General features: G+C 50.4%; 3 protein-coding genes across 4 annotated transcripts in view; 2 read left to right on the top strand and 1 right to left on the bottom strand.

The window, feature by feature from the left end:
* LOC137907126 (voltage-dependent T-type calcium channel subunit alpha-1I-like) overlaps positions 1–7,554 on the top strand; it is a 46,278-nt gene extending 38,724 nt beyond the window's left edge. The window contains exons 28-38 of the mRNA XM_068751438.1: positions 1–89; positions 1,557–1,690; positions 2,535–2,605; positions 3,579–3,657; positions 3,771–3,892; positions 4,018–4,458; positions 5,092–5,232; positions 5,358–5,474; positions 5,776–5,935; positions 6,378–6,583; positions 6,919–7,554. The exon at positions 1–89 is cut by the window's left edge and continues 21 nt beyond it. Of these exons, the coding sequence (XP_068607539.1) occupies positions 1–89; positions 1,557–1,690; positions 2,535–2,605; positions 3,579–3,657; positions 3,771–3,892; positions 4,018–4,458; positions 5,092–5,232; positions 5,358–5,474; positions 5,776–5,935; positions 6,378–6,583; positions 6,919–7,554 (2,196 nt within the window). The remainder of the gene's footprint in view (positions 90–1,556; positions 1,691–2,534; positions 2,606–3,578; positions 3,658–3,770; positions 3,893–4,017; positions 4,459–5,091; positions 5,233–5,357; positions 5,475–5,775; positions 5,936–6,377; positions 6,584–6,918) is intronic.
* Positions 7,555–14,529: 6,975 nt separating this feature from the next.
* On the top strand, positions 14,530–18,628 carry LOC137906526 (ras-related C3 botulinum toxin substrate 2-like). The gene is made up of 7 exons (XM_068750808.1): positions 14,530–14,582; positions 16,218–16,289; positions 16,761–16,878; positions 17,282–17,344; positions 17,508–17,667; positions 17,973–18,106; positions 18,328–18,628. Exons 1-6 carry the CDS (start codon positions 14,548–14,550, stop codon positions 18,101–18,103), a joined length of 579 nt encoding a protein of 192 aa, XP_068606909.1. The 5' UTR covers positions 14,530–14,547; the 3' UTR covers positions 18,104–18,106; positions 18,328–18,628.
* Positions 18,629–18,802: 174 nt separating this feature from the next.
* LOC137906600 (protein CutA homolog) lies at positions 18,803–20,785 on the bottom strand. 2 transcript variants are annotated; one of them, XM_068750888.1, is made up of 7 exons: positions 20,740–20,758; positions 20,341–20,463; positions 20,013–20,161; positions 19,635–19,694; positions 19,493–19,538; positions 19,352–19,401; positions 18,803–19,251 (listed from the first exon to the last, which is right to left on the bottom strand). In XM_068750888.1, exons 2-7 carry the CDS (start codon positions 20,401–20,403, stop codon positions 19,149–19,151), a joined length of 471 nt encoding a protein of 156 aa, XP_068606989.1. In that variant the 5' UTR covers positions 20,404–20,463; positions 20,740–20,758; the 3' UTR covers positions 18,803–19,148. The 2 variants fall into 2 exon arrangements, with proteins under 2 accessions (XP_068606989.1, XP_068606990.1); XM_068750889.1 differs by lacking the exon at positions 20,341–20,463 and having other exon boundaries at positions 20,740–20,785.
* Between the last annotated feature and the right edge of the window lie 2,616 nt (positions 20,786–23,401).

Here is a 23,401-nt window from a genome sequence, read left to right as displayed (position 1 = left end):
TACTGCAACTACTTCTTCACCTCCACCTTTGTGATCGAGGCGGCTCTGAAGCTGGTGGCGTTCGGCTTCAGACGCTTCTTCAAGGACAGGTAACAAAGACGAGCACCTGACGCTGCCTGTACTGCTACAACCAACCGATCAATCAACTAGGAAAGATGTGATAACGATGACATCACAAGTCACTCCTATTTCATTCCAGATTAGCAGAGATTTGGGTTGTTCCTTTTGTAAGTGAAGCTGTAATGGGATTCTGTAAAGGACATGCAGAATGACGATGTGAATGGTGCTCGGGTCTAATCCCAACACCTTAACGATCCGGGGGGGTGGGGGGGGGGGGGGGGGGGTCCTCTGTCAGGCAGGCGAGCAGCTGCAAAGCCTTTGGTGAATATTGCTTCAGATATCCTTCTGTGTGAATGTCATTATTCCAGCTACGATTTCATTATTCCAGCTCCCGAGCTATTTATAGATCTCCGTCTGTGCTTATTTCTGCCCCTCTCCTTTCTCCCGTCTTAACGCTCCTCTTCCTCGCTCCTTCTGTTTCCTCCCTTTTTTTTTTACCTCTTTATCAAAGAGAAACATATTTAGACGTCGGCGTTCATTGCCGACTTCCTGTGTCCAGCCGTTCGCTTCCTCGTCTTGTCGCAGTCTCTTTGAAAAACCTGTGCTTTCTCCAGCGACCCCGTTCTGTGTGTGCGTCGACCCGGTTCTGTGTGTGCCTCGACCCCGTTCTGCTGCTGTGGAACCGAGATATTATCTAGAACGAGAGGCATTATCTGTGGAGAAACACCGCGGGCGGCGGTTCCGCACGAAATTGAGCTAAAAAAAAAGGAAAGCAACTTCCCTGAGTGAAAAAAGAAAGCGTGGATGTGTGTTGAAATGAGCGCCGCCGCCGCCGCCGCCGCCGTGTGCGGACTGGATTTTAAAGATGCCTAGAATACCTGCAGAGGCTGCGGCCCGGTCCTCAAGCTTCCATCATGAGCTGGATCAGGATGATTAACCGCCATTAGGACGTGTCACATGATGCATCCATCCCCGCCCCCTTTATTCTCAATGATTTATACAGAGCTAATAAAATAGCCCCTCGATGCTAACGCTAGCTTTACTGTTACCGTCAGCCTATAAAATGTAAATGTTAAATTTAAATACATTTCTAGAGCGACGACGGACGCGTCCTTAAAGGTCAGGATTCTGGGTGGATGCATTATTAATTATTCATCATCTGCATCTGAAGACTGTTCTGTGATTGGTTGTTGGTGGTGGGGGGGGGGGGGGGGCGCTGATTGATTTGCGGTGCATGTGTAAACGCGGTTATTGACCAATCACTGCGTGAGAACAATCCAACAAGCAGCTTGTCGCTGCGCTGACAGGAGACTCTCCCAGATCATTAATATTCATGAGAGGCGCCGCCTTCAGGTGACCATTATGCAAATGAAGCATGCCGTTGATGTTGATATTCATTGGTCAAATGAACAGGGATCGTGACGTGTGCAGCCATGTTGTTGAGACTCACGCGCGGTTCTGTGCGGTTCTGTGCGGTTCCGTGCGGTTCCGTGCAGGTGGAACCAGCTGGACCTGGCCATCGTGCTGCTTTCAGTGATGGGGATCACCCTGGAGGAGATCGAGATCAACGCCTCCCTTCCCATCAACCCCACCATCATCAGGATCATGAGGGTGCTCCGGATCGCACGAGGTACAGACACGGCATTCCCGGCGTTCCCATCCTGCCCTCTGTGGTCCCGCCCAGGGTCCGCCGAGTGGACCCGTGGGCGATGCGCTAATTAAATGGCAGCATGTGGTCATTAACGGGCGGAGCGATCCGGGTTCGGAACGCTTTGCTGCTGTGAACCGAGCCGAGTGTCCGTCAGACAGAACCGGCGCCGGGGGCCGACTTCTCTTCCCGTAACCGCTTCCTAAATCCTCCGACCCACCTGGAGCGGATCTACCTTCACACGCCTCCAGCCTTCCTGAGAGGAGCGCCCCTCCCGGGAGGCTTTTACACTCCAGAAATTGGACTTCTGGGAACGCCGGGATCCTGTCCATCCATCGATCGTCTGCCGTCCCTCCCCTCCTCTCACTGCGCTCTCGTTTGTCTTCCTGTCCTTGGTTTCACTTTCTGTCCCTCTGCAGGTGTCCTCATCAGCCAGCACGCGCACACCCACACACACACACACACACACACACACACACACGCTCACAGCCAGCATGCACACACACACACGCTCACAGCCAGCATGCACACACACACACGCACACACACACACACACACACACACGCTCACAGCCAGCACGCGCACACACACGCTCACAGCCAGCACACACACACACACACACACACACAGCCAGCACGCACACACACACACACGCTCACAGCCAGCATGCACACACACACACACACACACACACACACACGCTCACAGCCAGCACGCACACACACACACACACACACACAGCCAGCACGCACACACACACACACACGCTCACAGCCAGCATGCACACACATACACACACGGGCTGACTCTCTGATCTCTCTCCAGTGTTGAAACTGTTGAAGATGGCCACTGGGATGCGAGCCCTGCTGGACACGGTGGTCCAAGCCCTGCCTCAGGTACGTGACATCACACACACACACACACGCACACACACACACACACGCACATTTCGGCGCCGTCGATCCTTCTTTGTCCGCCTCCTTGGCCTTAGCTTTGATTAATGGCTTGTGATTCCCGCACCTGGAGACAGATTAATGGCAGCCAAGTCGGATTCGCCAGGATAATGAGGCTGGCTAATGAAACGGAGCCGACCCCTCCTGACATGAGTTCACATCCCGACTTGGTTCGGACCTCATGAAGCAACAACCGGATAATATTCCATAAGGAAGACTCAGGCGTGGGAATCGTTGCTGCAGGAGGAGAGCGGCCGTTTGCAGGTTTCATTGCCGTGGAAACCAAACGTATTTATTATATGTGCGATCCATTCGGCCCATCTCCTCGTCTTCCTCGTCTTCCTCGTCTCCGTGGAGCGCTTTGTCTTTCTGCTCGACTGATCTTAAGACATCAGATGGGCTTAAGCTCCAATCCGCAAACCGCTTCAGGCTTTAGTCGTTGTTTTTAATATCCCCCAGTAAACAGGAAGCCGTCCCCCGGATTGGCCTCGCCCCCCAGTTCTCCCGGTCCCCCCCCCCCCCCTCCGTCATTCCCGCTCCGTCTCATCTTCTCCAATAAAAGTGTATGTCTTATTCAATCCCGACGCTAATGGAATTCTGGATCTCATTTCTTTCCCTGTGTGGCGAGCTAATTAGCTAATAGCATTCTGCTTATTGCCTGCTACTGCCCCCCCCCCCCCGCCCAGGGCGCCATGTTCCCATTTGCATATCTCGATCTGCAAGCGCTCCGGTCTGTGCTCGGAGGCAAGTGGAATATTCCCCGCAGATTAACGTGATTATCCTCCTCCTCCTGACTGCCTGAGTGACGTTAGCTAACATTCAGACCTGATGCATCCGAGCTGCTGAAGCACGCAGGTGAGCACACCTGTGTGAGTTGCTCCTGGTCGTGTGACACGTGGCTGTTTCTGTGAGGCAGGTGGGGAACCTGGGTCTGCTCTTCATGCTGCTGTTCTTCATCTACGCCGCTCTGGGGGTGGAGCTGTTCGGAGAGCTGGGTAAGTCTACATCCCGACGGCCAATCAGAGCGGCTCCTCTTGGAGGGGCGGGGCCTCCCTGGCCGGTTTGATCCTATAAACTCTGGGGTGGCGTTTTCTCCTCTCTTCCTCAGTGTGTAACGCCGACTATCCCTGTGAAGGAATGAGCCGGCACGCCACCTTTGAAAACTTTGGGATGGCTTTCCTCACGCTCTTCCAGGTTTCCACCGGAGACAACTGGAACGGCATCATGAAGGTACCGCGTCCACGGAGGAAAGACGCTGCAGGACAACGGACCCATTCTGTCCCGTCGTCGGACATAGTGGCGGCTGGATTCCATTTCGCTGCTCCTGAACGTGCTCCTCCCTCCTCCCCCCCCAGGACACCCTGAGGGAGTGCCCCCCGGACGGCCCCGGCAGCGACTACGGGTGCCACGCCGGGCTCCAGTTCATCTCGCCGCTGTACTTCGTGTCCTTCGTGCTCACGGCCCAGTTCGTGCTGATAAACGTGGTGGTGGCCGTCCTCATGAAGCACCTGGACGACTCCAACAAGGAGGCGCAGGAGGACGCCGAGATGGACGCCGAGATCGAGCTGGAGCTGGCTCAGGGGGGTCTGTGCTGCATGATGGGGGGCATCGGAGTCATCGCCGGGGCAACAGGCGGCGCTGCCAGCGGCACCGGGGTCGGCGTGGGAGCGTCTGGGAACGTTCCAGCGGGGAGTCCAGGTTGTGGGGACGTTGGAGGAGGAGGAGGAGGAGGAGGAGGAGGTGCAGCTCATGAGGGACACGTTCATCATCGACGTCGGCTCTTCTCTCCTGCTCAGGTAGGTGGGCTTCCCGGAGAACGCTGACGCTCACACACCTGAACGATGCAGGTAAGAGTCAGGCAAACGTGAAATGACGGCACCTGTGCAGGTATTTGTTTAAAAGCGCCGCTGAGGCGGAAGGAATGAAACCAGTAGACGGCCCGTTTTTAAGGAAAGGTGCGGAACCCAAGTGAACGTGGAGGGCGGGGGGCGCTGGGAGAAGACACCGGGAGACGGCGCGTGGGCGTTGGCTCCGCCCACCCTGCTTATAGCTCTTTGTCTGTCGGCTGATGGGTAATTTTAACGCCAGAGGAGCGAGGCGGCGTCCTCCTCGGTGCATTGTGCTTCGCCGGCAGCCTCAGCCTATTCAGGAGAAGATTTAGATTTCATCTCCTGATCCAACAAAAGCACAGACCTCCCCCAAGCTGCTCGTTCCCCTCCTCACTGGGTCTGCACCGTCCCCACGGCGATCCGGATCAGCAGAAGGTTCTAGATCTTCTTGGTACTTTCAGCTTTATTGTTTTTTTACGTTGCACATTTATTCTGATTGTCAGAATAAAATTCAGGAAGATTCAGGATTGTTTTGTTTTTTGCATTGAGGTGTGTGTTGTTGTGCGTTTCTGTGTGTTATTGTGTTGTTGTGTGTTGCAGGAGAGCCGGTGGCTGGACAGTGTGTCCCTCCTGATTAAGGACTCGCTGGAGGGGGACATGATTGACAACCTCTCCGGATCGGTTTTCCATCACTACTGCTCTCCTCCTGTCTGCAAGGACTGCAAGAGCCACCCACAGGAGGTGCACACGTGCACACCTACACACGCACACGTGCACACCTACACACCCGCACACGTGCACACACACACACACATGAACTTCCCAGTCCGTTTTACTGATGTTTATATGCAGATTTCCTCCCACAGGTCCGACTGGCCGAGGTGGAGCAGGCGTCTCTGATGTCAGAGCAGCTCTCTGATAGGTCGTCGTCTCTGGCGCTGCCCGATGACCTCAGCCTGGACGAGCACAGCAGCTACCAGCTGGTGGGAGACGGGCAGGTACTGTGTGTGTGTGTGTGCGTGTGCGTGAACGTCCTCCCGGATCACAGCGGTTCCGCCTGACCCGTTTCCTCGCTGCTTTATTGAAGGCCGGTTGAATTGATCCGGTTTCGGACCAGCAGCCGTTGGCTTTGAAGCCCGCTGCCGGTTCCCGTTGTTATCAGATGAAGGAGGGAAACAGTCTCTGGTTTCCATGGTGACGGGAGGGAATGGAAGGCTTCAGGTCGGGGGCAGCACCTGGTTATCACTCGTCCTCTCTTTACCCCCCCCCCCCTTCCTGCTGCAGAGGGGCAGCAGTGATTCCCGGAGCTCAGAGGATTTGCCCACCCAGGGGGGGTGCAGAGGGTCCAGCTCAGACAGCGAGGAGGAGGAGGAGGAGGAGGAGGAGGAGGTCCAGGAGCTGAACACCTCCTCGATGGAGCAGTGGAGCCCGCCAAACGGGACAGGTACAGGAGGTCTGTCCGGTTGTCCGGACGGATTAAGGAGGAATCAATGAATATCGATGCTTTCCATTGAGTTCTCAAGCTGCTTTCCGTAAAAGGTTTATTAATTCAAAGTTTCCTATCAGCCAATCGGAAAAGAAATCCAATTAAATAATCCCTGTCAAGGTGACCTTTCCGCCGTCTTCCTCATTACCGTAACCGGAATCCTTCGTGACCCTCGCCGGTATTGAAGAATGAGGATTTCATTAATCCGTGACGTTGATCGTATCGTTTAAATAAAGTTATTCCTTTTTCCGAACAACCCACCTCATAACGCCAGCATCAAGCGTGGAACAGATGGAGTAATGGTCTTCCCGTAAGGAGGTCCTGTTCACCCGGATCTGGATCCTGTTCACCTGGATCAGGATCCTGCTGGGTCATCACTGACGAGTGCTCCTCCTTTCAGGTGGCGATGGAGGAGTTTGCAGCGGAGGCGGCGGAGGCTCTTTGCCCGTCTTCCATCTCCCGGCTGACTTCTTCCACCCGGCCGCCGCCGCCGCCGCTCATCCGGATGTTATTCCAGGAGGGAGGGCGCGGTCCGGGCTGGCTTCCCCGGCCTCCTGGGCCTCCCTTCGCTCCCCCGGAGCCAACAGCAGGCCGCTGAGCGCTCAGGTGTGATGAGGGATGAGGCAGGAATGGTCTCCCTGGTGAAACGAGCCAGACTGACGGGACTTTGTTCCTGTGTAACCATGGCGACAGCTGTTCCTGTCTTTGCCGCTACCTTTGTGTTGGACCTCTGTGATCCAGCTAATGAGCCCGCTAGCATGGTTCACCTGCTCAGGTGTTCTCCTCCCTGTCTTCTTCTACCAATCACGTTTGTGCTAATTCCACCAGCTAGCTTTTACATTTAGGTCCAGTTTAAACTCTTATCTGTCTCTTTGGCCTGTTCATTCACTTTCTGACTCCTTCCTCCTTTTGTTTCTGTCACCTGCGCCTCCTCTTCGCAGCTCCCATCCCACAGTGACTCCTCCCTGGCCACGGGGAGTTCGGAGGGCAGCCTGCAGACCACGCTGGAGGAAGGACTCAGCATCTCCCCAAGTAGAGATCTGGGTCCACCCACGCCTCTCCTCTGCCCCCTCCCGAGCCACGCCGTGCACGCCGTGCACGCCCAGGAGACGGCCGCGGAGGAGGAGGGCCACGCCTCGCTAAAGAAACACAGTGTTAAGTTTAAACTCCAAGCCACCAGGGGGCACCAGAGGAGCCAGAGCAGCTGCGGCGGCGGCAGCACCAGCCCCGGCTGCCCCCGACAGGACTCCACCGACCCGTCGGATGAGGACGTCGGCCCCCAAACCCTCGACAGCGAACACTTGTCAGAAACGCTGAACAGCCTCTCGCTGTCATCGCTGCTCGCCACGGGCTACCTGGCGCCCCCGCTGGTGAAGAAGTGCAACAGCACAGGCTCACTGCACCAAAGCGATCGATCAGGCCGGGTCAAAGACGGGAGGCACTTCTACAGCACGGACGCTCACGGATACTTGTCCAACCCGTGGACGGACGGAAGGGCGGGAGGCGAGGACGAGGAGGACAGTGACATCACAGGCTTCAGCAGATCCACGGACACAGCTTCCAGGAAAAACAGATGAAACACTTCTCCTCCGCTGTGGAGCTCCGATCCTCGAACAGAACAGCGATTTGCTTTTGATACAGTCCGTGTACCTCATTCTGGAATTCTGTCGCCTGTTCTCTTGTTCCTCCTCGCATTTTGCTGCTCGGGATCAACCGTTCCCCGGATTCAACGTCCTTCCTCCACCGGATATGTGTGTGGTGGCGTTTGTCCTTGAATGATGGGAATGTCAGCGATTCCTCGTATCCTAGCGCTGAAAGAATCTGAATTCCTAAACACTTGCTCAACCCAACGTGCCCTCAACCGTCGTGCAAAAACGGTGTCATCCCGTCACGGATGGCAGACTCGGGAGCCGCCACTGAATATCGTAACAACAGTAGCATCAACCGCCTTTTCATTTCAGTTCATCTGTTTGTCTGAAAGGTCGTACATTCCCCGTCTTCTCCAGCCTCAGTGGGTGAATGTGGGCGTCTGAGAGAGGACGACCCCGTCCCCGTCTGGGGATCGATCCGGGCCTGAATGGAAACGCCACTGCTGCTGAGAATACAGTGGGTTGAAGGCGCCGGCGCTGTCGGAGCGGACGCCGCTCTTTCTGCTGACCCATCAAAGGGCTAAAGAAGTACTGAACGCAGATCCGGGCCAAATCCAGAGCCGACAGGTGTGTTGCTGAAACGAACACTGATGAGGCACGTGTTAAACGTGTTAAACGTGTTAAACGTGTTAAACGTGTTAAGCGTGCTAAACGTGTTAAACGTGTTAAACGTGTTAAGCGTGTTAAGCGTGCTAAACGTGTTAAACGTGTTAAACGTGTTAAACGTGTTAAGCGTGCTAAACGTGTTAAGCGGGTTAAACGTGCTAAACGTGTTAAGCGTGTTAAGCGTGTTAAACGTGTTAAACGTGTTAAGCGTGTTAAGCGTGTTAAACGTGTTAAACGTGTTAAGCGTGTTAAGCGTGTTAAACGTGTTAAGCGGGTTAAACGGGTTAAGGCTGTTAAGCGTGTTAAGCGTGTTAAGCGTGTTAAACGTGTTAAACGTGTTAAACGTGTTAAACCTGTTAAACCTGTTAAACGTGTTAAACGTGTTAAACGTGTTAAGCGGGTTAAACGTGTTAAACGTGTTAAGCGTGCTAAACGTGTTAAACGTGTTAAACGTGTTAAGCGTGTTAAGCGTGTTAAATGTGTTTAGCGTGTTAAGCGTGTTAAACCTGTTAAACGTGTTAAGCGTGTTAAGCGTGTCCACTCAGACACGGGCTAAAGAAGAAGACGCGTACGTCTGCGTTAGGCAGCGTGATGTCATCCAGCGTTCCCCAACTTCAAAAAAAAGATTCCGTTCTTTACATGTTCAGTTAAAATATTCCAAAAGCTAAATTAACCGCTGAGCAGGCGCTGGGGACGCTTCATTCGTTCACCTCTTCGGTTGTGTTCGCTTCATTCAAGCCAAAGGACAGTTTGACTCAGGTCTGCCTCGGTGCGGGACAGGATCGTCCAATGAGGTCAACGTGGCGCCGCCGGCGTTTCCCCAGAGCGGGATGACATCACAGGAAGCGGGGAGACCTCAGGTGGGCTACACGCTACACGCTACACGCTACACGCTACACAAACGCCGACAGTCACGCGACGATGTCAGCAGACCGCAGGACGTCTCCGAGCCTCGGCCTTCACCTCTTTTCTACTTCGTCTTCACCCTCACTCGACCCCCCCCCCCCCCCCCCCTCCTCACAACGGGAGGCCAGAGTATCAATGAGTATTGATCACCCCCTCCTCATTGAGATATGCAATATGCTACAGTAGATGTACAGTGAGATGCGCCCGACTAGATAGAGGAGTTTATATTTAGGTATTAGAATAAAACGTCTGCAGGGGTCAAAGGTCGCTGAGAGAGTGTCCGTGTTTCCCGCCTCCCGGTTTTCTTTCTCCGAGATGCATGTGGGTTTTTACTTTTGTTGTTTGTTTTCTTAAATGTCATTCAAGTGTCATAAAAGTGAGATATCTTTTCAACTCGCCGACTCCTGAAGTTTCTCTTTCCAAAGCGAGAAATTAGTTTCCACATTTTTTTCACAGTAGAAATTTCAAAGTGCAAATTGCCGGAATAATTTGTAGCCGGAATCTGATGATTTATAAAGTTTTTCATGCATTAATTAGACATAATAAAACAGTTGAATTTGTATACACTGATTAGAACTTTATCGAGAGAATTTTGTTTGCCCAGATTTCAGGTGTTGATAAAAAGCAAACCTTTGAAATCGGATTCAACTTTCCTTCTCCCAGCTTCATCCTCCCAGCTCTCGTTTTCACTGCTCATCATCATCGCCGCCGGCGTTGTTGGTTTCTACAAACGGTTTCTTCATCTGGCGGGGAACGGTCCCGGAGTCCGCTCACAATGGGGAATCTCAGCGGTCCTTCCCGGCGTCGCCTGAAGGGAAATCATCTCCAGGACAAATATTCGTTGACTGAACAATAGATCCGGGTTCTGCTCCCGCTGGTTCCTGTTTAATCTCTCTTCACCGCGCTGACAGACATGGATTGTTCAGGGAAACCCTGCGGCGTGGTTTGGATTCCGGCGACGAAGGGAAGTCGACGCTCCGTGCTGGACATCATCTGGGAAAAGGTGTGACCCAGTAAGTCTCCGTCTGAGCGGAGGATGTGAGCAAACGTAGCGCCCGCCCGCTAACGTGTTTCCCTGCGAGCTCGCCCGAGCATCCGGCCTGCTAGCATCCGGCCTGTTAGCATGGCGGCGCTACATGACGAGGCACACCAGAAGACGGATAGAAGAGCCATCTCGCCGCTCAGTTTCTCCTCATCGCTTCCAATCAAATCTGCGTTAAGTCCCGCCCCACTTCCCTCTGATGACGCTCGCTCCCTTTCATCTCTTACTTCCCGCTCTGATCTCCGGCGCCGTTGCAGAAAGGAGCTGCCGGCTCCGACAGACGCGTCATTAGTGAAAGATATTTGACTCTTTGTTATCACATAGAGATGAATTCTAACTGCCTTCTGCTCGTTTCCCGGCGCTCGACAACAAAGCAGCGGAAACTCGCTTAAATATTCCAGCGGGCCGACGATACTTTCTGATATTATTCCAAAGCGTCTATAGAGATTCCCTCCGTGGACTGAATGAAAACGCATTTTTGGTGTTAGGAGTAAGGGTTAGGAGTAAGGGTTAGGGTTAAGGGTTAGGGTTAAGGGTTAGGGTTAAGGGTTAGGAGGAGTAAGAGTTAGGGTTAAGGGTCGGATCAGATTCCTGAATTGTTCGGGCGTCCCTTGACGTGGACGTATTCTAGTTCTCTACAAACCTGTTGATGCCGCCGTTATCAACGAGTTATTGATTAGTTATATCATCAACTAGTGGCAGATCGGACCTCATTTACAGGACGGAACCAATGAACAGGGGAAAATTGATCATTTTTCACAATGATCCAGGTCTAAATTTACTGACATCAAATGAATCCGATATTAATGAGACATTTTTTATGGTCCAATCTCAGAACTCTGAGCGGGTCTTTCAAGCTGCCGTATTCAATCGGCTCGGTGCTTGTCGCTCTGAAGTTACGCTTCATTCTGATTGGTGTTCCTGAGACGGGAACCGGGAGCTCTGCCAATCCTGAGGTGGCGACAGGTGGAGGTGTTGGCAAGGATAAAAAGGGACGCCGGCTTGCCGCCAAGCAGCTGTCCTGCCGGCGCGTTCCTGACCCCGTTGTCGCTGTCGGGTCGGACTCTGATTATGGGAGTGCACGGAGCGCCGCATCCCGGCGCTTCCCGTGTGATGCTCTAATCCACCGTCACAGGCGGCTGCGTCTGAGCGGCTTTTCAAAATGTGGGAGGGTTTTTGTTTTTTTCATCGTTCTTAAAAGGAGATTGTTTTTTTAAGCATCAGAGAGACGATGAATCTTCATTATAAAGCCGAAGTGAAGAAGGCAGCTCGAGCGTGATTGGTTTTCGTACTCCGTGTCGCTGGAGGCTAGTTTTCTGTTTATTAAGTATTTTCTGCTTAAGGCAGGAGGAACCATCTAAAAAAGTCACGGACGGGTTGGCGTTTCCAAAACTTCTCGATGTTGAAGTGTGTTCAGACGGTTTCTAGCGGAAGTGCACGTGTTTTACAGTCAATTAGCTTAGCTGATTAGCGCGCTTGAAAGAACAAATAACAATTCATCTTAGTAACGGATAATAATTAACCTGTCAGAAAGTGGCTTAGACTCTGCAGGGAGATATTGATCGAGCAGCAAGGAGACGAATCTCCAGACGCTGGTGGAGGTGGTGGCGGTGGCTGATGATTCTGCTGATATCTGATATTTCAAAAGACAGCACTTCTAATTAATTATGACATTTATTAATGATTTTATGAATATAATTCCTGTTTCCTGAGTGGGTTATGGTTGTCTAGAAAGTGAAATCACATGCAGTAGCTGCTACTTCAGACACGCCTTCTTTAGCCTTCTGCATAGTTAGCGCAGTCGCCATGACCTCGAGCCTATTCCCTTAAGTATCTCACAATCATTACCTTTTTTAAAGTACATTCTGTCCACTTGTTAATTATCGCTTGTCAATATCCGATGTCGGCCTGATCTGCACTGCTTCCAACATTTTTATTGGGTGCAGCTCAGCGGGGGGGGGCAACAGTTTGCTATTGAGATGCTAATTGGTCTCAGAGATACGCTCTGACTTGCAGATGTGTTTCCCACGCGCTCCCGCCTTGGAGCCCTGGAACGTTCTCACACCCGGCATCGAAAGCTCGACCTCCACATCTGTCGTGTCAGCCGGCTAATTAATGGCTGACATCTGCCGGCCCTGCCGAACACCCGATGGAAGGAGTGTGGAGTCGGACCCACTTCCTGTGGAAGCTCGCTCTTCCCACACCGTCACGTTGATGGGCATAATTTCACATCCACCTTACGTAAATTGCATAAACCGCTTAACGCCGCCACGCCTCTCAGGGAGGAAGTGGCTAATCCCCGCGGACGCCTCGTGGCAGGCCGTTTTAATTTTCAAAAACAGTTTTCCCAATGGCCGCCGCTTTTATCCAAAGCGCCTTAGAGCGCAGTTTGTTCCCCGGCCGGCGCTAGTAGCCGCGCTGCCATGTTAGCGGACTTCAAAGGGAGTTGAGTTGCGTTAGCTAGTCGAACCTCGCGCAGGCTAAACCCGGGCTCTCTTTGTGAGTTTTGTCTCGCCTCCTTTTTCACCTCCCTCGTCTCGTAATAAACTCCGCCTTCCCTTTTTGCTTTCTCCCTTCATTCTGCAGATTTGGTGCGGCTGTCTCTCACCATTAATATCACATTAAGGCAATGTGGCAGAAATGAATAGAGGAGGGGAATTACACGCGTGTGTGAGCAGGAGAGAAAACAGATAAATTCACTAAAGTACGCGCACGCACACACACACTACAGTAAAAAGCTTCATTCATTCTGTCTCGTAAAAGGAGGCTGTTTTTACACCCACTATAGAGATCAATGCCGTTGATCATCCGGGACTCTTCCCAAGCCCCGCCCCCTCGTCCAGCGCTGCGTTTCCTTATCAGCTTTCTAATTACTGAGAACCTTCAGTAAACTTGATTCGTTTTATAATCCTGACTCATCATTGAATAAACGCCGCCAACACGAGATATAATAAAAGAACCGAGGAGGAGAAAGGAGAATCTAACAATCGTTGATTCTTCTTTTCTCATCAGCTTCGTCGTTTATTCATTTTTCCGTCTGTGATCCTTTCTGCCGAACTTTAAACGTGGATCAAACATGAATAATTTCAGTTTCTGAAAGTTTCTCCTAAAAAACGCAAGTTGTTGTTTCCATGGAAACGGGTTGTCCTGTTGTCTGGAGTGTATCCGGTGAAGTGTCTCGGTTTTTGAGTCATCTTATTTGATGTGGTTTCCATGGAAACATGTTTTAGGTGACTGAAGGGCGGTCTTCTCTAAACTTTAGACTTTAATTAACCACAGATTATATTATTATTCTCCGTCTTCATAGTTTTGCCTTTTATTATTTGTCATCCTCTCCATCCATCCGTCCTTTACTCCGACACAGAACCTCTCAGCATGTCTGAGGCACAACGTTCCTGCCCAACGTTCCTACCCCCAGGTCGGGACATGGGGGGGGGGGGGGGGGGAAGCAAACCCCCCCCCCCTTTTTTTTTTTTGTCCACCTACGTTGCACATATTATGTGTCTTTCTAATTTATTGTTATTTTGCAACTGTGGTGTAATTTTTTCATTTTATTGTTATTTTGCATCAATTGAGTAATTTAATATTAGTTTTATTTGTATTGTTAAATATCGATGATTTATGTAGCAAGGGCTTTTTAGAAATGCTTCTCTTAGACAGGATGTTTGACTGTACTTGTACTGTAATACATGCTACTGTGTGACTGTACTTGTACTCTAACATTCTATCTAATAAATATCTTCATCATCATCAAACAATGGCGGAAGGGAGGGCGACATTAATCGCAGCGTGATGCAGCAGCGCCATCTGATGGACAAACGGTGTTTTACTCTAAATGAAGGCAGAACCTGTTTCCTGTGTTAGAATGAAAGAGTTAAAGACATCAGAATCACCTCCACCTGGAGGCAGGGAGGAACCCCCACTGGACCAGAAGTGGATCTGGACCCTCATCAAAGTGTTGTGTTGAGGAGCCGGATCAGGGTGAGGAGGACGAGGAGGAGGAGGAGGAGGAGGCGTCTCGTCAGAACCTCACGACTGTTTGATGGATGTCTGTTCTTCCCCAGCAGGTTTGACCACATCGTTACGGAACTTTAATGCGATCCGAGGTGTGTGTGCGTGTGCGTGTGCGTGTGCGTGTGTATTCAAGCAGATGCACAAATACTAGAACAAAAGAGGAAGTGTTTAAGTCCAGTTGGGGTTGCTGCACCCCCTTGAATGACGATGATGAAACGAAGCTGTGAAGGAGTGACTGGTAGCAGCACTGAAGGAAGCGAGTCAGCGGGGGGGGGGGGGGGGGATCATTTCTGTCTGAAGCTTCCTCCCTGAGCGTGTTTCTGTCGGTGGAGCGGCGAGCGCAGACCGACGATATGCAGGCCATCAAATGCGTGGTGGTGGGAGACGGGTAGGCGTTACTGTTACTTCTCTTCTGTTGCTCTTCTGCCTTCATGGAGCGAGCGGAGACGTAGCAGTCGAGGGGAATCGTCTGTTTGAGCAGTGATGCGTTCATGTGCAGCGTGTTCAGGTCTGTGTGGGACTGGTCCAGACCAAAGGTGCTGGATGCTGCAAGCTGCAACAAGGAGTACGTTCTCCCCCTTTGTGGGACGGGAGACCCCCTCATTCTGTATTTATGCTGCTTGTGTTGAGTCTTCCTGGACGAGTCGGGGCGATGGCCGTCTTCAACCGTGTCAGAAAATGCATTTTAGTTATTTTAGAATTAAAAACAGGTCAAGAGGGCGTGTTGTCCTGATGCGGGAATTCTGTCATGGAGTGTTTCCAGGATCAGCAACCTTTCAAATGAAGTATTTCCTTGTATGTGAACTTCCTGGTTTGCGTTGAACGCAACACGGATAGAGCCCGAAGGCCATGAATTCAGCTGCTTCTGGTTTGGTGCTATGTTTGATCAGATAAGACAGCGGAGCCTTTCAGATCTGGTTCTGAGGTGAACAAACCCGACCGGAGCAAATGTCACAAAAGATGGAGGCGGTTGGATGAACGGGTCGGCCGAGCGTTGGCGTGTACGTGTGCATCGTTACAGAGCTGGAGGCGGTGCGAGTCGCTTCTGCAACCATTTTGATTGACGGCGGAAGTGGCGAGCGCGGTGTCGTTGTCTAACCCGTGCTTACTTCCTTTTTTACTCGTCGCCTCGGTTTTAGTTTTGGGCTTTGTGCCGCTGGAAACACTGTTTACTCTGATGTTTGAGCAAAAGTCAAAAAGGGCTTTTAAAGCTTCCAGTAAGAGCGCAGGAAGAGGAAATCGCCCTCTCGGAGTCACCGTGTGCAAACAGGCTAACATGCTACCATTATGTAGCCTTTCTCTAGCGTTGGATAAAGTTTTCAAAGCAAGAATTTTATATATTACACAAATATTTAAAAGAAAATATCTCATCTAAATTAAGATCCATCTGAGGGATCAGACGTATATGTAGATGAATGTATGTGGGGTTCCACAAGGTTCTATCCTCGGGCCTCTGCTGTTTATATTTGTGAACCTCATGAAAGCAGCAGTGAGATGGAAGTTTTCCTCGTACATTGATGAGTCCACCCAGACAGTGTCGGAGAACAATGTATGAAGGTAGAGCGGACCTGCCGCATGGAACTGGACCCAGTTCATGAGTGGGTACCTCCGAGGATTGTTCAAACTGAATGTATATTTCTACTTAAGGTCAAACGGATTGAGTCCTGATAAAACATTCTTACATTTTACACCCTTCTCCTCTTCCCAATCATGATGTCAAAGAAGAGAAAAAGAGCAAGTCTCCTTTAGTTTCCTAGATGAAACCGGGAAACTCAGGACGGTGTTCTCTGGTGGAAAACCAGCTCAGAACCAGGAGACTTGGTTCCTGTTTTCAGAACCAGCTGCTGCTTTTGAAACACAACGATTCCTATTTATTGCACAGACATGTTCTTTTTTTAGATGAAATACTAATGTTAAATATACAGAGAAATACTTGTGAAGTAGAAAACAGAAGAACCTGCAGGAAACTCTTGGTTTGGACTTTGGACTGGATTTGATTTTAGTTTTCATCGGTGTGTTTTAGGGCTGTGGGAAAAACCTGTCTTCTCATCAGCTACACAACCAATGCCTTTCCTGGGGAGTACATTCCCACAGTGTGAGTACGACCTGCACAGACACACACTCTCATTATCAGCATATGACGTACACAGGTGACCCGTACACAGGTGACCCGTACACAGGTGACACAAATAATACATGAATTAAAATGAAATAAATCACTTGGTCATGTATAGCAGAGGTAAAGGACAACACAGGTACAAAGATCAGATAAACGTGATGGTAGATGGTAGCGTTTCCTCCTGAACACACGGGGGCAGCACTGCGTCAGAATGTGGCTATTGGATATGTTAGTTGTAAAATAAAAACTCCAACTATAAGTTTATTACTGAAAAGACACACAAATAGTATTTACATCACATTTATTATTTTGCAGTGCTGTCAAGAGCTTATTCTAGAGGGAATGTAATTGAGTAAAAGTACTTAAAAGGCCACCCCTTGATGATATTTCAGTGGCAGCTATAAATCAGGTGATTGACTAATTGATTGAGGCCCATGCTTTTCACAGCTTTGACAACTACTCTGCTAATGTGATGGTGGACAGCAAGCCGGTCAACCTGGGCCTCTGGGACACAGCGGGACAGGAAGACTACGACAGGCTCCGCCCACTGTCGTACCCACAGACGGTATATCCTCACAAACACACCCCACACAGGCATGGAGGCCACGATGCTGGTGGCAGACCCACAAAGGGAAAGAAAGGAGAAGCTGCTTAAAGTGTCAAAAGATCACAGAGTAAAAAATCTACTGCATTGTCAAAATATTTAAAAGTACTCACGGTATTTGGACTAAGAACTTCCTTTAGCTGCCAAAGGGGGGCAGAAATCTTCCTGTTTCTTTCTTTCATCCTGAAATTGTAAACTCTTCTTGAGCTTCTTAACGGCTAAATAAAGTATACTGCCACCTGCTGGCCTGGAGTCGCACAGCAGTGTTTTCCATAGTTTTGTGGGTGATTTAAATGAATTGAGTCTTTGAACATGTCTGGATCTACCATCAGCGCTGCTCTCGTCTCGTCTTCTGTCCATTCAGGATGTTTTCCTGATCTGTTTCTCGCTGGTGAGCCCGGCGTCCTACGAGAACGCCAAAACGAAGGTGAGTCACGCCTTTTTATACGTCTTCAGTTCATCAGGGGAAGTTCTCTATAAAGGAAAAAGCTGCTTGTTATATGTTTAATTAATAGAAGTAATTAGTTATTTCTGCCTCACTTTGTTGAATCTCCTTCACTCTGTCCTCTCCTCTCATTTGCTTCTTCCAGTGGTGCACCGAGGTTCGCCACCACTGCCCCAGTACACCCATCATCCTGGTCGGCACCAAGCTGGATCTGAGGGATGATAAAGACACCATTGAGAAGCTGAAGGACAAGAAGCTGGTCCCCATCTCCTACCCCCAGGGCCTGGCTCTGTGCAAGGACATCGGTGAGAGCGCCTCCTCTGACGGGGGGCGATTTGTTGAAGACCGATTTCTGTGTCGGGTCATCGAGCGTGGACGGTTAATCGTGGACAACGGCAGAACGCCAGCAGGACATTGACTGAAGGCTGCTAATGAATATATTTTATTGCCTCATGATTGTCTATATCAGAGGGGACGTTAAGAGTCTTTAAGCTCTTTGTTTTGGTTTTGAGGTTCTGGATGCTAAAATGAATTCATCGCAAATGCATAGCTAATCGACTCTCGTGTGTGTGTGTGTGTGTGTGTGTGTGTATATGTGTGTGTGTGATAGATGCGGTCAAGTACCTGGAGTGTTCGGCGCTGACCCAGCGGGGCCTGAAGACGGTGTTTGATGAAGCCATCCGGGCCGTGCTCTGCCCCAAGCCCATCAAGAAACCCAAAAAGACCTGCTCGGTGCTGTAGACGGTACGAATGGCTAAAAAGAGACGGGAGCAACCGAACTGAAATATTGATCTCTATGCAGCTTTGTCTGGCTGATCAATGACAGGCGGAAGTCTTTTTGTGAACAGAAGAAGAACAGAGAGATAAAACTAGGACCTCCGGCGTGACGTCAGAGAAGTGTCCCAGAACCCAGGCCAATGTGTCCGAGCGGCTGGTTTCTCATTCCTGTGGTCTCTTTGTTCCAGGTGTCTCTCAGCAGGATGACAGAGCGAACGAGATGAAGAACGAGGAGGAAGAGGATGCCCTCTCCTATTCCTAACAGAAAGCTACAACATTAACGTTGTTGTGGGTCGGGCTGGGGTGTCACGTCCTTTCCGGGTCAATCGCCTGACCCTTGAGTGTCTTTAATATGCAGTAAAATTCCCTCTTCATTTCTCGGGTTAGTATTTTGGGAATGAAGAACGGCGGTGAATCATTTAAAACAAGAACGCTGTTTCTTGATGAGCAGGGAGCTGAACAATGTTAACCTTGAATAAACTTTATTGACAGGTGTATTATTGTTGATGTGATATCCAACGCGCGGCGGCGCAAAGATTTGTCTAACCTTCGTGTCTTCTCTGGGTAATTTTATGACTGTTTTTTTATTTGCCATGTGCCGACCTCGGCTGGATTTCCTTTGAAAGGGGCTCTCAACCTCAATAGGACAAAATAACGCTCCAATTTATTGCAAATGTTTTTATTTACGTACAAAATCAGGATCCGAACTGAAGTCTGTTCAAATGATAGTTTACGCTGCAAACACTGGAGCTTAAAGAGCAACACTGCCATCCAGAGGAGAACATTGAGTATCGCAGGCCTCAGATGGTGGCAGTTACAAAATAGCCTTATTTTGTATGACGTCAGTTTAGATCAGCTCAGAAGCCGCTTTATGGAACATGGAAGCCGTCTGATAAGCGCACACACCCAGCAGCGTCTTAATGAGCGACGGATCCGTCTTTGCAGGAAATAATGAGACTAATTTCACGTTTTCCGATCGTATTTTACATCAATGGACTGATTCTATCCATCAATGCTCGGGAACGACGTCTCCAATCCACTTGAGGTAGGGCGGGTTGCCCTGGTCGATCGGCAGGCTGATGACCTCGGCGACCTCGTAAGGATGGTTGGAGCTGGAGAGGAGGACAACAAGCAGACCTGAGAACAGGCGAGCAGCCGGACGGTCCGAGTGCGTGAGTCACGGCAGGCAACGGAGCAAAAAAACAAACCTACCGGACGTATTCAGCGAGAGCCGGCACCTTGGAACTTCTGGTTTTAATCATCTAGACAGGAGAGCGAGAGGCTTCACTTATCGGGAAAATATCACAAACTGGTTTAAACGTCTTTTCTGAGACACGACCGAGCGGCCCTCACCAGCAGCACCTCGCTGTCCTCCGCCATCTTTCCCTGCCATTCATATCTGGAAGAGAAAAAACAACGCAATAATCTGAAGGAGGCGTTCTCGTGTGCACTGAGGGCGCCGCCAGCTCAGGAAACCGCAGCCGGGACAACTTACATGGACGTAATTGCTGGGACAACGTTGACGCATGCGGCCAGCTTCCTTTCCACGATCCCCCTGGAGAGACAGAAGAACAAGACGAATCAGCCACAGACGCGGGCGGACGAAGCGCGTCCCGTCGGGGACGCGGGCGGACAAAGCGCGTCCCGTCGGGGACGCGGGCGGACAAAGCGCGTCCCGTCGGGGACGCGGGCGGACGAAGCGGGTCCCGTCGGGGACGCGGGCGGACAAAGCGCGTCCCGTCGGGGACGCGGGCGGACGAAGCGGGTCCCGTCGGGGACGCGGGCGGACGAAGCGCGTCCCGTCGGGGACGCGGGCGGACAAAGCGCGTCCCGTCGGGGACGCGGGCGGACGAAGCACGGGACGAAGCGTCACCTGGCCAGCTCCTTAGCGACCGTGTCGTTCGGACACGTGACGAAGGCGGCCGAGTGCGTGCCCGACGTGTACGTCTCCGATGCCATGGAAAACGCCCTCAGTCCGACAGTCCTCAGCAGCTGGAACATAAACCCACTCAGGAGCAGCGTCTGGAAGGAAGAGGAGGGTGAGGCATGAAGGGCGTTGAAGACGCACCCGATGGGTCCTAAAATGCGTTTAAGGGTCAGGTTCAAAGTCACTGCGGAGATTTTAAACTCCAGACTACTGAGCCAAAAGTCACCACCCCTCATCCTTCATAACACGCACACGCACACGCACTCGCACTCACCACAGCCAAAGCCTTGAAGGATCCACCACGCAGCGTCTCTGCTCCGGGCAGGCCGACGCGCATCGCGTGAGCGGGTCGCACCGTGGTAAGTCACTGCTAATGCTAACAGCCGTAAAGCAGGCGCTGTCGTGCATAGAGACACAATCCATGCCTTTATTTCACGAAGTAAACAAGCTGCACGACGCAGGCAGCCATTAATCCGGAGGTGTGACGTACACGCGAGGCCGTGCGAACATTTGAATAAAGTTTGAAGCCGTTTGAAGACGAGCTGCTTAGCTAGCAGCTACGCGAGAGCTAGCAGTGGCGTTCTGTGTTAGTCTGAAGCGAAACACTAACGAGTTAATAAATTATAAAAGCACCACATTATAAGGAGCATGTTAAGGAGCAGTTGTTCGTTACCTTCTCACGGCTGCGTGACGGGCCCTACCGTAAAGCGAGACGGTCGTGTGTTGTAAAACTGTCGTAAACTACAAAGCAAGCAGACCCGCTCTGTGTCCCGGATGAAAGAAGAACATTAAATCATTTGTGTCGATAGTATTTACGAGAAATGTTTTGCATTCAGCAGTTCAAACTGTTTTTGTTTAATTGAGGGGTTGAAAACAGCTGATTAATAATTAATCAGTGATTGATTACCAGCCAATACTACGTTTTTATGACGCGCAATATGCAGCAATTGTAATGATTCTTATTTAATAATAAGGCTGCTGGACTTTTAAACTATTTAGTCTAAACTTTATGGGGAAACTCTTTAAATCCTTTCCCATTTAATGCTCCTACAGGACACAGAGCGACATGAATATCATAGAATAATGGAATGATGTGCAGACTAGTGTGAATTAAAGAATGAGACAAGTATGTCACACACTAAAATGCATGCACACACACACACACACTACCACCACACGTGCACACAGGATATGATAGATTGAGCTGCAGCTGATGCTACCTGGAGTGCACAAACACGAACGGAAAGACGCAGCGGTACGTACTAGCGACCCTTGTCAAGCAGTTGCAAGAGCAACGAGGAGCGATGGTGCTGGTGGAGGTGGGAAGGGGGGGCTTGTTCCCATGGAAACTGTGCAGTCAGCACATCTGTACGCGTTCTGCGCTGTCCTCTCTCATTGGCATCCTGTGGCCTCTCCCCACCACAGCTGGACGTGGCAGCACGGCCGCACATGTGGAAAACGCACACGATCCCGCAAAGTCGCACCACTGCGGTCCTGACCCCGTTGCCATAGCGACCGTAGACCATCGACTCTCAGCACAAGAAAATGCAGTGTGTGTTTGCTTGCGTTCGACCGAGACCCGACATCCACAGAAGTCGCCGCCGGCACCAGGCGACTCTTTTTTAGCCCCCCCTCTCTTACACTCTTTCGTTCCTTCCGCCTGTCCTCTTCCTTCTTTTGCTCCGTCTCTCGCCCCCTCTTCCTCAGAGCATGAGGAGAATCAATATGTTTTCAATTTGCAGCAGAGCCTTCCTCCTCTGCATCCTAATTAGGCTCCACAGGCCCTTTACTGTCCAGAGAGGGCGGGGGGGGGGGGGGGGGGTAGGTAAGGATATTTTCTAATAAGACACTTAGAAGTTAAAGTCTCTGCCTCCGTCATTATTTCAGCCTGAAAGTTTTCAGCCGTTTACATTTAAAAACAAACAAACAAACAACATGGATGAAAGAACCGTGATCTGGAGCCGCTCAGGATTCGGGACACGCGCTCCAGAAGTGTCCTGAACCTGGTCTTTAGGTGTGAACACACACTTCAACGGCCTTAAAGCCTTTTTATGCTAAAGACAATCTGCATTTTCTCGCCCTTCTATTTAGCAAGGCTGCTTTAAATGAAGAAGAAACGCAAACACAACCTTTTTACGACGTAGCTTTGAATCAATAATGAATTCACGGGGGTTTATTATCAGGCTTAATCTTATGCTAATGAGCTGCTGATGAATTAGATCCCGAGTTTCAGGCCTGAGCTTCAACTATGTGCAGAAAATAACTTGAACTGTGTTCTTTTTTACGCTGATCTAATCAATCTTCACATCATCGCTTCCACGTTGGTCTGTGAGACGCGAGCAGACGTCTGCCTGACGCTGCGATGATCTTACAGTAACATGTGGCTGTAAATCCTCCTTTTCTACAAAAAACTGTAATGGACTTTAAGGATTCTCATACGTCCTTAATCGTATTGTTTTCAACGTTGTACAAACTTCATTTAAGTGAATGAAAAAAAAAGAAGAGAAATCACGACTATGAAATCATGTTTGATTTCATTCTGAAAATCAAGAATCCCAAACTGGCAGAGCGAAGTCGTCGTGTTGAAGAGAGGCGTCTGATTCGTTTCAAGCGCTGGAGCCGAGGGAGCTGATTAATTATTCATGTCATGCAAATGAATCTTTAAAGGAGGTCAGGTCAGAAAAATTAGACTAAAATGAGCGGAAAAATCTATTAAGAAAATAAAACCAGAGATTCCAGAAATAACTTGTACCTGGACGGAATGTTGTTTTGTAATTCCTAATAAGCTGATCAATTTTAATAAATAAATAAAATGCAGATTCAATCATATCCTGTTTGTTGATGCTTAACAGTCTTTGATAAGTGTAGAATAATTATTCTGATGGGGTCAGCTAGTAAGGAAACCAAATGACAACATGGCTGCCGCTTGTGTGAACACAGTTCTCCCTTTGATCGATCCTTCCTTTCATGGGGAGGGAGCTGCAGGAGGTCACGTGGTCTCCGTAAAGAAGTCACGTGATCACGATGGAACCCGAAGACGGTTCCAGTTTGTTGAGGCTACGTCTGAAGTCAAAGGCTAACGAGCGTTAGCAACGTTTACAGTGAGGCAGCCATGTTGGCCTGCTAGCTTAAAGCGTTTATTGTAAACCTCCGCTAAGCTAAGAGCAGGCGCGGCTCCACGGTTTGAAATCTTTGGCTGAGCGGCACCGGCCCAACGAGATGGAGACCTCCTCTAAATAACAAATAGTCTCTACTTCTCATCCTCAACAGGAACAGGACTGTCCAACGTCAGCCTGAAATCTGTCCCCCACCCCTTCCGTCCCAAGGCCAGGCTG

The sequence above is a fragment of the Brachionichthys hirsutus genome, chromosome 17 (assembly GCF_040956055.1).
Source record: "Brachionichthys hirsutus isolate HB-005 chromosome 17, CSIRO-AGI_Bhir_v1, whole genome shotgun sequence".
Taxonomy (NCBI): domain Eukaryota; kingdom Metazoa; phylum Chordata; class Actinopteri; order Lophiiformes; family Brachionichthyidae; genus Brachionichthys; species Brachionichthys hirsutus.
Note: the sequence above shows the minus strand (reverse complement) of the source record. Positions and strands in the feature narration are given on the sequence as shown.